Below are 14642 nucleotides of genomic sequence, written 5' to 3'. Positions count from 1 at the left end.
CAGAGAGGCTGAAAACCTATGGGACGAGTGTCTTAGCAGAAGTGCCTTGACCCTCTGGCGCTGACCCCATCAAAGTTTGTGGAGTCAGATGGAGGTCCCTTAATTTGAATATACCTGCGGACGTCCATGTGCTAGGAGTGCATCTTGGGCAGAAATCTTCTTTCTTCGGAGCATAGTAGCCAACAATGCTCTCGTAGTGTCACCCAGGCCAAGGCCATTGGAACTCACAGCCCAGGACCATTGGAAATCCCAGCCCCGGGCCATTGGAAACCCCAGCCCCGGGCCATTGGAAACCCCAGCCCCGGGCCATTGGAACTCCCAGCCCCGGGCCATTGGAACTCCCAACCCAGGACCACTGGAACTCCCAGCCCAGGGCCATTGGAACTCCCAGCCCCGGGCCATTGGAACTCCCAGCCCCGGGCCATGGGAACTCCCAGCCCCGGGCCATTGGAACTCCCAGCCCAGGACCATTGGAACTCCCAGCCCCGGGCCATTGGAACTCCCAGCCCCGGGCCATTAGAACTCCCAGCCCAGGGCCATTGGAAACCCCAGCCCCGGGCCATTGGAACTCCCAGCCCAGGGCCATTGGAACTCCCAGCCCAGGGCCATTGGAACTCCCAGCCCCGGGCCATTGGAACTCCCAGCCCCGGGCCATGGGAACTCCCAGCCCCAGGCCATTGGAACTCACAGCCCAGGGCCATTGGAACTCCCAGCCCAGGACCATTGGAACTCCCAGCCCAGGACCATTGGAACTCCCAGCCCCGGGCCATTGGAACTCCCAGCCCAGGACCATTGGAACTCCCAGCCCAGGACCATTGGAACTCCCAGCCCCGGGCCATTGGAAACCCCAGCCCCGGGCCATTGGAACTCCCAGCCCCAGGCCATTGGAACTCCCAGCCCAGGGCCATTGGAACTCCCAGCCCCAGGACCATTGGAACTCCCAGCCCAGGACCATTGGAACTCCCAGCCCCGGGCCATTGGAACTCGCAGCCCAGGGCCATTGGAACTCCCAACCCAGGGCCATTGGAACTCCCAGCCCATGGCCATTGGAACTCACAGCCCAGGGCCATTGGAACTCCTAACCCAGTGCCATTGGAACTCCCAGCCCAGGGCCATTGGAACTCCCAGCCCATGACCATTGGAACTCCCAGCCCCGGGCCATTGGAAACCCCAGCCCCGGGCCATTGGAAACCCCAGCCCAGGACCATTGGAACTCCCAGCCCCGGGCCATTGGAACTCCCAGCCCCGGGCCATTGGAACTCCCAGCCCCGGGCCATTGGAACTCCCAGCCCCGGGCCATTGGAGCTCCCAGCCCAGGGCCATTGGAACTCCCAGCCCCGGGCCATGGGAACTCCCAGCCCCGGGCCATTGGAACTCCCAGCCCCGGGCCATGGGAACTTCCAGCCCCGGGCCATTGGAACTCCCAGCCCCGGGCCATTGGAACTCCCAGCCCCGGGCCATTGGAACTCCCAGCCCCGGGCCATTGGAAACCCCAGCCCAGGGCCATTGGAACTCCCAGCCCCGGGCCATTAGAACTCCCAGCCCCGGGCCATTGGAACTCCCAGCCCAGGGCCATTAGAACTCCCAGCCCCGGGCCATTGGAACTCCCAGCCCCGGGCCATTGGAACTCCCAGCCCCGGGCCATTGGAAACCCCAGCCCAGGGCCATTGGAACTCCCAGCCCCGGGACATTAGAACTCCCAGCCCCGGGCCATTGGAACTCCCAGCCCAGGGCCATTGGAACTCCCAGCCCGGGCCATTGGAACTCCCAGCCCCGGGCCATTGGAACTCCCAGCCCAGGGCCATTGGAACTCCCAGCCCCGGGCCATTGGAACTCCCAGCCCCGGGCCATTGGAACTCCCAGCCCAGGGCCATTGGAACTCCCAGCCCCGGGCCATTGGAACTCCCAGCCCAGGACCGTTGGAACTCCCAGCCCAGGACCATTGGAACTCCCAGCCCAGGACCGTTGGAACTCCCAGCCCAGGACCATTGGAACTCCCAGCTCAGGACCGTTGGAACTCCCAGCCCCGGGCCATTGAAACTCCCAGCCCAGGACCATTGGAACTCCCAGCCCCGGGCCATTGGAAACCCCAGCCCCGGGCCATTGGAAACCCCAGCCCCGGGCCATTGGAACTCCCAGCCCCGGGCCATTGGAACTCCCAGCCCCGGGCCATTGGAACTCCCAGCCCCGGGCCATTGGAAACCCCAGCCCCGGGCCATTGGAACTCCCAGCCCCGGGCCATTGGAACTCCCAGCCCCGGGCCATTGGAACTCCCAGCCCCGGGCCATTGGAACTCCCAGCCCCGGGCCATTGGAAACCCCAGCCCAGGACCATTGGAACTCCCAGCCCCGGGCCATTGAAACTCACAGCCCCGGGCCATTGGAAACCCCAGCCCCGTGCCATTGGAACTCCCAGCCTAGGGCCATTGGAACTCCCAGCCCCAGGCCATTGGAACTCCCAGCCCCGGGCCATGGGAACTCCCAGCCCCGGGCCATTGGAACTCCCAGCCCAGGACCATTGGAACTCCCAGCCCAGGACCATTGGAACTCCCAGCCCAGGGCCATTAGAATTCCCAGCCCAGGACCATTGGAACTCCCAGCCCCGGGCCATTGGAAACCCCAGCCCCGGGCCATTGGAACTCACAGCCCAGGGCCATTGGAACTCCCAACCCAGGGCCATTGGAACTCCCAGCCCATGGCCATTGGAACTCACAGCCCAGGGCCATTGGAACTCCCAACCCAGGGCCATTGCAACTCCCAGCCCAGGGCCATTGGAACTCCCAGCCCATGACCATTGGAACTCCCAGCCCCGGGCCATTGGAAACCCCAGCCCAGGACCATTGGAACTCCCAGCCCCGGGCCATTGGAACTCCCAGCCCCGGGCCATTGGAACTCCCAGCCCCGGGCCATTGGAACTCCCAGCCCCGGGCCATTGGAACTCCCAGCCCAGGGCCATTGGAACTCCCAGCCCCGGGCCATGGGAACTCCCAGCCCCGGGCCATTGGAACTCCCAGCCCCGGGCCATGGGAACTCCCAGCCCCGGGCCATTGGAACTCCCAGCCCCGGGCCATTGGAACTCCCAGCCCCGGGCCATTGGAAACCCCAGCCCAGGGCCATTGGAACTCCCAGCCCCGGGCCATTAGAACTCCCAGCCCCGGGCCATTGGAACTCCCAGCCCAGGGCCATTAGAACTCCCAGCCCCGGGCCATTGGAACTCCCAGCCCCGGGCCATTGGAACTCCCAGCCCAGGGCCATTGGAACTCCCAGCCCCGGGCCATTAGAACTCCCAGCCCCGGGCCACTGGAACTTCCAGCCCCGGGCCATTGGAACTCCCAGCCCAGGGCCATTGGAACTCCCAGCCCCGGGCCATTAGAACTCCCAGCCCCGGGCCATTGGAACTCCCAGCCCAGGGCCATTGGAACTCCCAGCCCGGGCCATTGGAACTCCCAGCCCCGGGCCATTGGAACTCCCAGCCCAGGGCCATTGGAACTCCCAGCCCCGGGCCATTGGAACTCCCAGCCCCGGGCCATTGGAACTCCCAGCCCCGGGCCATTGGAACTCCCAGCCCAGGGCCATTGGAACTCCCAGCCCCGGGCCATTGGAACTCCCAGCCCAGGACCGTTGGAACTCCCAGCCCAGGACCATTGGAACTCCCAGCCCAGGACCGTTGGAACTCCCAGCCCAGGACCATTGGAACTCCCAGCTCAGGACCGTTGGAACTCCCAGCCCCGGGCCATTGAAACTCCCAGCCCAGGACCATTGGAACTCCCAGCTCAGGACCATTGGAACTCCCAGCCCAGGGCCATTAGAATTCCCAGCCCAGGACCATTGGAACTCCCAGCTCAGGACCATTCGAACTCCCAGCCCAGAACCATTGGAACTCCCAGCCCCGGGTCATTGGAACTCCCAGCCCCGGGCCATTGGAAACCCCAGCCCCGGGCCATTGGAAACCCCAGCCCCGGGCCATTGGAACTCCCAGCCCCGGGCCATTGGAACTCCCAGCCCCGGGCCATTGGAACTCCCAGCCCCGGGCCATTGGAAACCCCAGCCCCGGGCCATTGGAACTCCCAGCCCCGGGCCATTGGAACTCCCAGCCCCGGGCCATTGGAACTCCCAGCCCCGGGCCATTGGAACTCCCAGCCCCGGGCCATTGGAAACCCCAGCCCAGGACCATTGGAACTCCCAGCCCCGGGCCATTGAAACTCACAGCCCCGGGCCATTGGAAACCCCAGCCCCGTGCCATTGGAACTCCCAGCCTAGGGCCATTGGAACTCCCAGCCCCGGGCCATTGGAACTCCCAGCCCCGGGCCATGGGAACTCCCAGCCCCGGGCCATTGGAACTCCCAGCCCAGGACCATTGGAACTCCCAGCCCAGGACCATTGGAACTCCCAGCCCAGGGCCATTAGAATTCCCAGCCCAGGACCATTGGAACTCCCAGCTCAGGACCATTGGAACTCCCAGCCCAGGGCCATTAGAACTCCCAGCCCAGGACCATTGGAACTCCCAGCCCAGGACCATTGGAACTCCCAGCCCCGGGCCATTGAAACTCACAGCCCCGGGCCATTGAAACTCACAGCCCCGGGCCATTGGAAACTCCAGCCCCGGGCCATTGGAACTCCCAGCCCCGGGCCATTGGTACTCCCAGCCCCGGGCCATCGGAACTCCCAGCCCCGGGCCATTGGAAACCCCAGCCCCGGGCCATTGGAAACCCCAGCCCCGGGCCATTGGAACTCCCAGCCCCGGGCCATTGGAACTCCCAGCCCCGGGCCATTGGAACTCCCAGCCCCGGGCCATTGGAAACCCCAGCCCCGGGCCATTGGAACTCCCAGCCCCGGGCCATTGGAACTCCCAGCCCCGGGCCATTGGAACTCCCAGCCCCGGGCCATTGAAACTCACAGCCCCGGGCCATTGAAACTCACAGCCCCGGGCCATTGGAAACTCCAGCCCCGGGCCATTGGAACTCCCAGCCCCGGGCCATTGGAACTCCCAGCCCCGGGCCATTGGAACTCCCAGCCCCGGGCCATTGGAACTACCAGCCCCGGGCCATTGGAACTCCCAGCCCCGGGCCATTGGAACTCCCAGCCCCGGGCCATTGAAACTCACAGCCCCGGGCCATTGAAACTCACAGCCCCGGGCCATTGGAAACTCCAGCCCCGTGCCATTGGTAACCCCAGCCCCGGGCCATTGGAACTCCCAGCCCCGGGCCATTGGAACTCCCAGCCCCGGGCCATTGGAACTCCCAGCCCCGGGCCATTGGAACTCCCAGCCCCGGGCCATTGAAACTCACAGCCCCGGGCCATTGGAACTCCCAGCCCAGGGCCATTAGAACTCCCAGCCCAGGGCCATTGGAACTCCCAGCCCCGGGCCATTGAAACTCACAGCCCCGGGCCATTGAAACTCACAGCCCCGGGCCATTGGAAACTCCAGCCCCGTGCCATTGGTAACCCCAGCCCCGGGCCATTGGAACTCCCAGCCCCGGGCCATGGGAACTCCCAGCCCCGGGCCATTGGAACTCCCAGCCCCGGGCCATGGGAACTCCCAGCCCCGGGCCATTGGAACTCCCAGCCCCGGGCCATTGGAACTCCCAGCCCCGGGCCATTGGAACTCCCAGCCCCGGGCCATTGGAACTCCCATCCCAGGGCCATTGGAACTCCCAGCCCCGGGCCATTGGAACTCTCAGCCCCGGGCCATTGGAACTCCCAGCCCCGGGCCATTGGAACTCCCAGCCCCGGGCCATTGGAAACCCCAGCCCCGGGCCATTGGAACTCCCAGCCCCGGGCCATTGGAACTCCCAGCCCCGGGCCATTGGAACTCCCAGCCCCGGACCATGGGAACTCCCATCCCAGGGCCATTGGAACTCCCAGCCCCGGGCCATTGGAACTCCCAGCCCCGGGCCATGGGAACTCCCAGCCCCGGGCCATTGGAAACCCCAGCCCCGGATCATTGGAACTCCCAGCCCCGGACCATTGGAAACCCCAGCCCCGGGCCATTGGAACTCCCAGCCCCAGGGCCATTGGAGCTCCCAGCCCCGGGCCATTGGAACTCCCAGCCCCGGGCCATTGGAACTCCCAGCCCCGGGCCATTGGAACTCCCAGCCCCGGGCCATTGGAACTCCCAGCCCCGGGCCATTGGAAACCCCAGCCCCGGGCCATGGGAACTCCCAGCCCCGGGCCATTGGAACTCCCAGCCCCGGGCCATTGGAACTCCCAGCCCCGGGCCATGGGAACTCCCAGCCCAGGGCCATTGGAACTCCCAGCCCCGGACCATTGGAACTCCCAGCCCAGGGCCATTGGAACTCCCAGCCCCAGGGCCATTGGAACTCTCAGCCCCGGGCCATTGGAACTCCCAGTCCCGGGCCATGGGAACTCCCAGCCTGCGAATCCCTGCCACTGGCCACATTGCCAGCTAGACCACTGGATTTGTTTAGGGTAGGTGGAGGTCCATTCCCAACATCATTGGGACCCGACTGAGGCCTAGCGGAAAGTTGGCTGGTGGGGGAGGGGGGTTGGATTTAAACGAGGCCTAGGAGGTAAAGTAGCCCAGGCCTCATTTCTGCAGCAGCGAGTGAATTTCACACTTACTTTGCTGTCCACCTACCCGAAACCCACCCGGAGTTAAAATCCTGGCCTTTGTTTGAAACAAAAGCAACTCCAGCTGCTCACCTCTTTGATTATTGAGAAAGCAGGAGAATGTCAATGGGATCAGGTGTGTAAATAGACATGTGTAGGAATCGTCAGATCCCTAACTGAAGCACTGAGGTCGAGTCAGTCCGATAATAAAACGAAGTTTAATAGAAACTAGAGAACAAACAATTGCATGCAGGAGAAATAATCGACAGGTCTTTTCTGGTGCTGGTTTCATGAGGTCTGAGTTGGGCACCTCCCACTCTCTGACGTCATGACGTCATCACGTTTCCCGCTGTTCGGGGCGTCACGTGACCAATGTGATGATGTCATCGCGCTGATTCTGGGGCTTATCCAGAACGGCTATTTACATACAGTAAACAAACATAGGTGCTGTAGCACTCTGTTAAAGGCAGTTATACATTTATACAGGAGTCCGTTGGTGGCTTTGCCACATGCGCCCCCCCAGAAGTGTCTTTAACCTCAAATGTCAATTGCAGAGGAGGTCGGACAAGCCTGTCCGAACAGCTCCGATATTCCCGGAGAGGAATGGGCTGGTCAGACGATGGGCTGGTCTGCGGAACAGTCGGGTCAGACGAGGTGGTCACGGGCGGCCGCCCCCGACGCGGTGGCTGCGCTGCCTCGACCGGTTGCTCAAGGTCCAGGTGTGCGGCCTTGAGGCGGTCCATGGAAATGTGGTCAGGCTTGCCCCCGACGTCCACTAAAAAACTCTTGGCGCCCGCCTGCAGTACCTGGAAAGGGCCTGTATACGGAGGCTTGAGAGGACTATGGTGGGCGTCATGCCGGACGAAAGCGAATTTAGCCCGCATAAGCTCCGGCGGAACGTGGGATGCGGGCAACCCGTGATGCGACGTCGGAATGGGCCGGAAAGATTGCGCTGCGGCCTGGTGAGCCTCCAGTCGTTCGGCCGCCGACCAAGGACGCGTTGGTGATGGAAGAAACTCGCCGGGCACCCGGAGCGGCTGGCCATAAACCAGTTCGGCAGCCGATGCCTGCAGGTCCTCTTTAGGCGCTGTGCGTAACCCGAGCATCACCCACGGCAGCTTGTCCATCCACGCGGTCCCCTGGCGGGTGGCCCTCAGCGGCGCCTTCAAGGACAGATGAAAACGTTCGCATAATCCATTGGCCTGCGGATGGTAAGTCGTGGTCCGATGGAGCTTGGTGCCCAAACCCAAGGCTACGGCATTCCACAAAGCAGACGAGAATTGCGGCCCGCGATCCGACGAAATATCAGACGGAACGCCGAAACGTGCAACCCAGGATGAAAGAAAAGCCCGGGCGACATCCGCGGAGGTGGTGGACGTCAAAGGAATGGCCTCCGGCCACCTGGTGGTACGGTCGACTATGGTCAGAAGATGTGTGAAACCTTGCGACGGCGGTAGTGGGCCCACGAGGTCGACATGGACGTGATCAAAACGCCTCTCCGGTACCTCGAATACGGCGACGGGAGCTTTGACGTGGCGCTGCACCTTAGCCCTCTGGCACACGACGCAGGTGTTGGCCCAGTCACGGACATCTTTTCGCATTCCCCTCCAGACGAACTTGGACGCCAGCAATTTTTGTGAAGCCCGCACGCCCGGGTGCGCAAGCCCATGAATGGCATCGAAAACGTTCCTACGCCAGGACAGCGGAACGATTGGGCGGGGGTCTCCCAAGGAGACGTCGCAGAGCAAGGAGGTGCCAGCCGAGTGGAAAAGCACATCCGCTGGCTGCAGGCAGGACGAGTCAGTGCGGAAAGCCTGCGTTTCCGGATCAGCCACTTGGTCAGCAGCCATGAGTGAATAATCGAGTCCCAGCTGGACGGCCTGGACAGTCGCACACAAGAGGTAATCGGCGACCACGTTGTCCTTGCCGGCCACGTGCCGGATGTCGGTGGTGAACTCGGAAATAAAGGTGAGCTGTCGTTGCTGTCGAGCTGACCACGGTTCAGCCGTCTTGGCCATGGCAAACGTCAGGGGCTTGTGATTCACAAACGCGGTGAATTGGCGTCCTTCCAATAGAAAACGAAAATGGCGGATGGCCAGAAACAACACCAACAGCTCCCTGTCGAACGTGCTGTAGCTACGCTCGTTACGACGCAATTGGCGACTAAAAAACGCCAGCGGTTGCCACGTCCCATCGACCCATTGCTCCTGCACAGCGCCTACAGCATAGTCTGAAGCGTCCATCATGAGCGCGATGGTGGCGCCAGGCAGCGGGTGTGCCAACATCGTTGCATTTGCAAGAGCATCCTTCGTGTCCACAAAAGCACGATCCATCTCTGGCGTCCAAACCACAGGTTCCTTCCCCGGCTTCCCTCTGAGTGCCTCGTAGAGCGGCCGCATCAGCTGCGTGGCCCGGGGGACAAACCTATGGTAAAAATTTACCATACCAAGGAACTCCTGGAGCGCTTTAATGGATTGCGGGCGCGGGAAAGCAGCGATGGCCGCCACCTTCGACCGAAGCAGCAGTGCCCCTGCCGCAGTGATGCGGTAGCCCAAAAAGTCTATCTGCCGCAGTCCGAATTGACATTTGTTCGGGTTGATTATAAGGTCATGCTGATGGAGGCGCCGAAAAAGGAGGTGCAGGTGTTGTAGATGTTCCTCTTTTGAAGCACTGGCGACCAGGATGTCATCGAGATACACAAAGAGAAACTTTAGATCCCGCAGCACTGAATCCATAAGGCACTGGAACGCCTGCGCTGCATTTTTGAGTCCGAACGGCATTCGGAGGAATTCAAACAGTCCAAAAGGGGTAATGACCGCCGTCTTCTGGACATCCTGGGGGTGGACGGGCACTTGATGGTACCCCCGGACGAGGTCGATTTTGGAAAAAAACGAATTGCCTGCCAAATGAGTGGAGAAATCTTGGATGTACGGTATTGGGTACCGGTCGGGAGTCGTGACCTCATTGAGGCGCCGATAATCGCCGCAGGGCCGCCAACCACCGCCGGGCTTAGGGACGATATGAAGCGGCGACGACCAGGGACTATCCGAGCGGCAAACGATTCCCAGTCGCTCCATGGTGGCGAACTCCGCCTTCACGGCCTCGAGTTTACTGGGCTCCAGCCGTCGAGCCCGGGCATAAACCAGGGGGCCGGTCGTCGCGATGTGGTGTTCAACACCATGTTTAGCGATCGCCGCCGAGAAGGTGGGTCGAGTGAGATCCGGAAATTCCCGAAGCAGGCGGGTGAAGTCGTCAGGCGCTGGCACGGTGCAGGAACCCGCGTGGGGCATGCCTGAGCCCCGAAAACAGGGGATGGAGGCGAACGTGGCAGCGTGAATCAGACGGCGATTATGTAAATCAACCAATAGGCCATTGGTACAGAAGAAATCAGCGCCGAGGATTGCCTGTGCGATTTTGGCGGTTATAAACTCCCAGTGGAAAAGTTGCCCGCCGAAACACACCTGGATCCGCCGCTTCCCGAACGTACGAATAGCGCTGCCATTGGCGGCCTGGAGTGGAGAACCGCACCTCCCTGACCTGACGTCGAGGAGCAAAGCGGGAAGGATGCTGCACTGAGCGCCCGTGTCACACAAAAACCGCCGGTCCGAAATGGGGTCGGTGATATACAATAATTTCCCGGAATCGCCAACTGCCATCGTAGACGTGAAACCAACCTCGGGGTCGTTCTTCCGTTCACGCAATCGGTGCTGCTGCTTCCTCGGTGCAGTTGGCGCGAAACTGCATGGGTGTCGGCAACATCTGGCTTTTGTACCGAAACGGGCGTGGTAGTAGCAGAGGCCGGTCGGTGGAGGCGCCGAGGTGTGATTCTTCGGGGCGGGACGCTTCGAGGTGGCACAGTACTGCTGCATCACCGCATAAATGGTGTCGGCTTCGGCCGCGAGCGCTACGCAGTCCGTAGCCTCCGACCTGGCGAGGGCTGCTTGCACCTGCTCGGGGAGCTGGCTCAGGAACAGTTCCCAAAACAGAAAACACTGCGGCTCAGACCCAAGGAGCGTGAGCATCTGGCTCATCAACTCAGACGGCTTAGCGTCGCCTAACCCGGGCAGTGTGAGTAAACGTCGCGCGCGCTCCGCTTTCGTGAGGCCGAAAACCTGCATAAGTCGCGCCTTAAGCGTATCATACTTGTTATCCATGGGCGGGGTCTCCAGCAGACTGATGATCCGTGCAGCCGTCGAGCTGTCCAGTGCGGAGACCACGTAAAGATAATGGGTCTGATCCAGCACGATGTTCCGAAGCTGGAACTGAGCCTTCGCTTGGACGAACCAGGAGGTCGCCTGTTGTTCCCAAAATTGAGGGAGCTTCAAAGTCGCTGCATTAACATGCATCGTTTTTGTTCTGCGCGTCCTCCGCGAAAATCGTCCGCGAAGTCTCGGGGTCACCAATGTAGGAATCATCAGATCCCTAACTGAAGCACTGAGGTCGAGTCAGTCCGATAATAAAACGAAGTTTAATAGAAACTAGAGAACAAACAATTGCATGCAGGAGAAATAATCAACAGGTCTTTTCTGGTGCTGGTTTCACGAGGTCTGAGTTGGGAACCTCCCACTCTCTGACGTCATGACGTCATCACGTTTCCCGCCGTTCGGGGCGTCACGTGACCAACATGATGACGTCATCGCGCTGATTCTGGGGCTTATCCAGAACGGCTATTTACATACAGTAAACAAACATAGGTGCTGTAGCACTCTGTTAAAGGCAGTTATACATTTATACAGGAGTCCGTTGATGGCTTTGCCACACATGCCTTATTTTATCTGCAGGGCACTTATTTTTTAAAAGGGTGCTGCTGCTTCTGGGCCTGAAATGGGGTAGTTTCATGCCTTCAAAAGTGAGCTTCAACTAGCCAAACTTCTTCATTTGGTACATATTCCTGGTACCTTCTACTACAAATAGGAATGTACCAAAATAATTAGAGATGGACAATTGTATATTTAAAGGGATGATAGAAAGAAAGAAAGACTTACACTTACTGTATATAGCAATTTTCACGACCACCGGACGTCCCAACGCACTCTACAGCCAATGAAGTACTTTTCAAGTGTAGTCACAGTTGTAATGTAGGAAACGCAGCGGCCAATTTGCGCACAGCAAGCTCCCACAAACTGCAATGTGATAATGACCAGATAATCTGTTTTTAGTGATGTTGATTGAGGGCTAACTATTGGCCAGGACACCGGGGATAACTCCCCTGCTCTTCTTCGAAATAGTGCCATTGGATCTTTTATGACCACCTGGGAGGGCAGTCGGGGTCTCAGTTTAACGTCTCATCCAAAAGACGGCACCTTTGACCGTGCAGCACTCCCTTAGTACTGCCCTGGAATGTCAGCCTAGATTTCTGTGCTCAAGTCTCTGGAGTGGGACTTGAACCCACAACCTTCTGGCTCAGAGGCGAGAGCGCTACCCACTGAGGCACAGCCGACACTGATAGTAGAAATTGATTCCGTGATCACGCACTCGGTGGGGATCTGCACAGGAAGAGAGCACAGAACAGCTTTAGAGCCACAACACTGTAAGGGCACATGCTCCTGCCAGGAGTGTTCCTTCCAGGAGCATGGCACCACCCCTTTAATCTATTTTCTTAATAGGATCATATGTCCCAATGAAGGAACCGTAACAAAAAATGCTGCACGTAAATATTAAAAACAGTTGTATAACAAAAGGAAATATGTTGAAATGTACTCCAGGCATTCCCAATTGTGAAGTCTGTAGGGGTAAAATTCAACTTCAGCAAAACGGGCCTGTTAGACGCCCCTGCCCGATTATCCTTTCCCGTATCAGGCGGGGTGTGTAACGGGCAACCGATCCACTACTGACCCTTTTGTGCCCCTGTCATAATTGAATTTTTGCCCTCCACATCTTCCGTAACATAGTTACACTTATTGTTTCTAATGATGCAATATTTAATTTCACTGACAAAATTGAAATGCATTTCTTTCTTTACTGAATACCAAATCTGTAGCATGTGGCAGTTTTTAAGTGGATGCTTGATTTGTCATTCAGATATGGAAATATTGTTGGTTGCGTGATTGGGCAGATGCATGGCAGATGTAGTATAATGTGGATAAATGCGAGGTTTTCCACTTTGGTGGCAAAAACAGGAAGACAGATTATTATCTGAACAGCAATAGATTGGGAAAAGGGGAAGTACAACAAGACCTGGGTGTCCTTGTGCACCAGTCGCTGAAGGTAAGCATGCAGGTGCAGCAGGCGGTTAAGAAGGCAAATGGTATGTTGGCCTTCGTAGCGAGAGGGTTTGAGTACAGGAGCAAGGATGTCTTGCTGCAGTTGTACAGGGCCTTGGTGAGACCACACCTTGAGTATTGTGTGCAGTTTTGGTCGCCTTATCTGAGGAAGGATGTTCTTGCCATGGAGGGAGTGCAGCGAAGATTCACCAGACTGATACCTGGGATGGCAGGAATGACGTATGAGGAGAGATTGGGTCGATTAGGCTTATATTCGCTAGAGTTTAGAATTCTAACAGGACTAGACAGACCAGATGCAGGAAGGATGTTCCCGATGGCAGGGGAGTCCAGAACCAGGGGTCACAGTCTAAGGATAAGGGGTAAGCCATTTAGGACTGAGATGGGGAGGAATTTCTTCACCCAGAGAGTGGTGAACCTGTGGAATTCTCTACCACAGAAGGCAGTTGAGGCCAACTTATTAAATATATTCAAGAAGGAGTTAGATATATTTCTTAAGGCTAAAGGGATCAAGGGATATGGGGAGAAAGCAGGGACAGGGTACTGAATTTAGATGATCAGCCATGATCTCATTAAATGGCGGAACAGGCTCGAGGGGCCGAATTGCCTACTCCTGCTCCTATCTTCTGTTTCTATGTTTATAGCCGATATGTGAAATTGCCCAATTTGTGTCAAAATATTACCTTTTTTTAGCTGAGAACGGAATACACAAACTGCTCCAGACTCATTTCACTGAGCTTGCTTACGACTGCTAGAAAGATGATGCTGATCCTATCACGGTGCTAGTGATGAAAGCCATGTCCTACTCCAAAACATTGCGCAGTGCCCCCATTTAAAATTACCAGTTTAGTCTATGGGTAGTTAAATCTATATTTTTATTTTGTTTTGTGCTAATTGTAATCTTGTTTCATTTACACGTTAAGGTGCATTTAGGAATGGAATTGCAGAAGGTGAAGTCGATGCATCGATTGGAAAAATTGAAGCTATTCGATTATCCATTCTTTCAGAGTCCCCTGTTTGGGTTTTACTGAGTGAGGTAATATTTCAGAAAGAATACAACATTCTAAGTTATTTCTATATTAAAGAAATGCTGTTGACTTTTGAACCACAGGTCTCGTGCAGTTGACAACACGTCCCCCATGTAAGTTGTCCAAACTACCTTGTTCCAGCAGCAGTGGAGACTAACTTTATCATTAGTCTCTGGATTTGCCATCAGATCTATCTCCTCTATGGATCCAATTGACCTGCTGGTGATCAGAGGCAGACTTCATGAGCTGGATTTTCCTCATTGGCAGATTTACCAGAAGTGCACTAGGACGGTTCTTCAACCTGCTGGTGTTACATCACCAAGAACCAGCCCAATTTTCCTCAGAGCATTGTCATTACATGTGCATGGTGTGCTCTAGGCACTATAGGTAGTCCACCTCTGGAACAGGAGGAACATTCAGTGCTGCAGCAGCAGCTAAAAGGGTCAAGGCATTCAATGTGGCTCCATGTAATGTCTGAGACTAATGCATCTTAGACTCATAGGCCTCGATTTTCATTGAGCCGTGGAGTCAGGATTGGAGGCATGCGGGGGGTTAAATTCCCGAAATTGGGGGTCCTGACCCCATCCCACCCCCAACCCGCCTCCATGCCAATTTCAAAGGAGGCGGGTACCTGCCCCGCACTGGGACCCGCCTACCCGAGGCGGGAAGGGATTAGTGCCAATTAACTGCCTGTTAACAGGCAGTTTTTAGCCTAATCCCTATTTTTAAGCTTGAACTGTGGGAATCCCGATGGCTCCAAACCACACCAAGTTGGAGGAGTCGGGCCGTTGGGTTGAAGGGCTTGGAGGGGTCGAGATATCGGT

General features: G+C 57.9%; 1 protein-coding gene across 1 annotated transcript in view; it reads left to right on the top strand.

Moving 5' to 3' along the window:
* Positions 1 to 14642, top strand: part of LOC147122673 (alpha-1,3-mannosyl-glycoprotein 4-beta-N-acetylglucosaminyltransferase B-like) — a 351636-nt gene that overhangs the window by 332877 nt on the left and 4117 nt on the right. The window contains exon 14 of the mRNA XM_086008872.1: positions 13714 to 13826. Within this exon, the coding sequence (XP_085864998.1) occupies positions 13714 to 13826 (113 nt within the window). The remainder of the gene's footprint in view (positions 1 to 13713; positions 13827 to 14642) is intronic.

This window comes from Somniosus microcephalus, chromosome 2 (assembly GCF_052327205.1).
Source record: "Somniosus microcephalus isolate GS21.2 chromosome 2, FLI_Smic_1.0, whole genome shotgun sequence".
Taxonomy (NCBI): Eukaryota; Metazoa; Chordata; class Chondrichthyes; order Squaliformes; family Somniosidae; genus Somniosus; species Somniosus microcephalus.
This window is presented reverse-complemented; position numbering and strand designations above follow the sequence as displayed.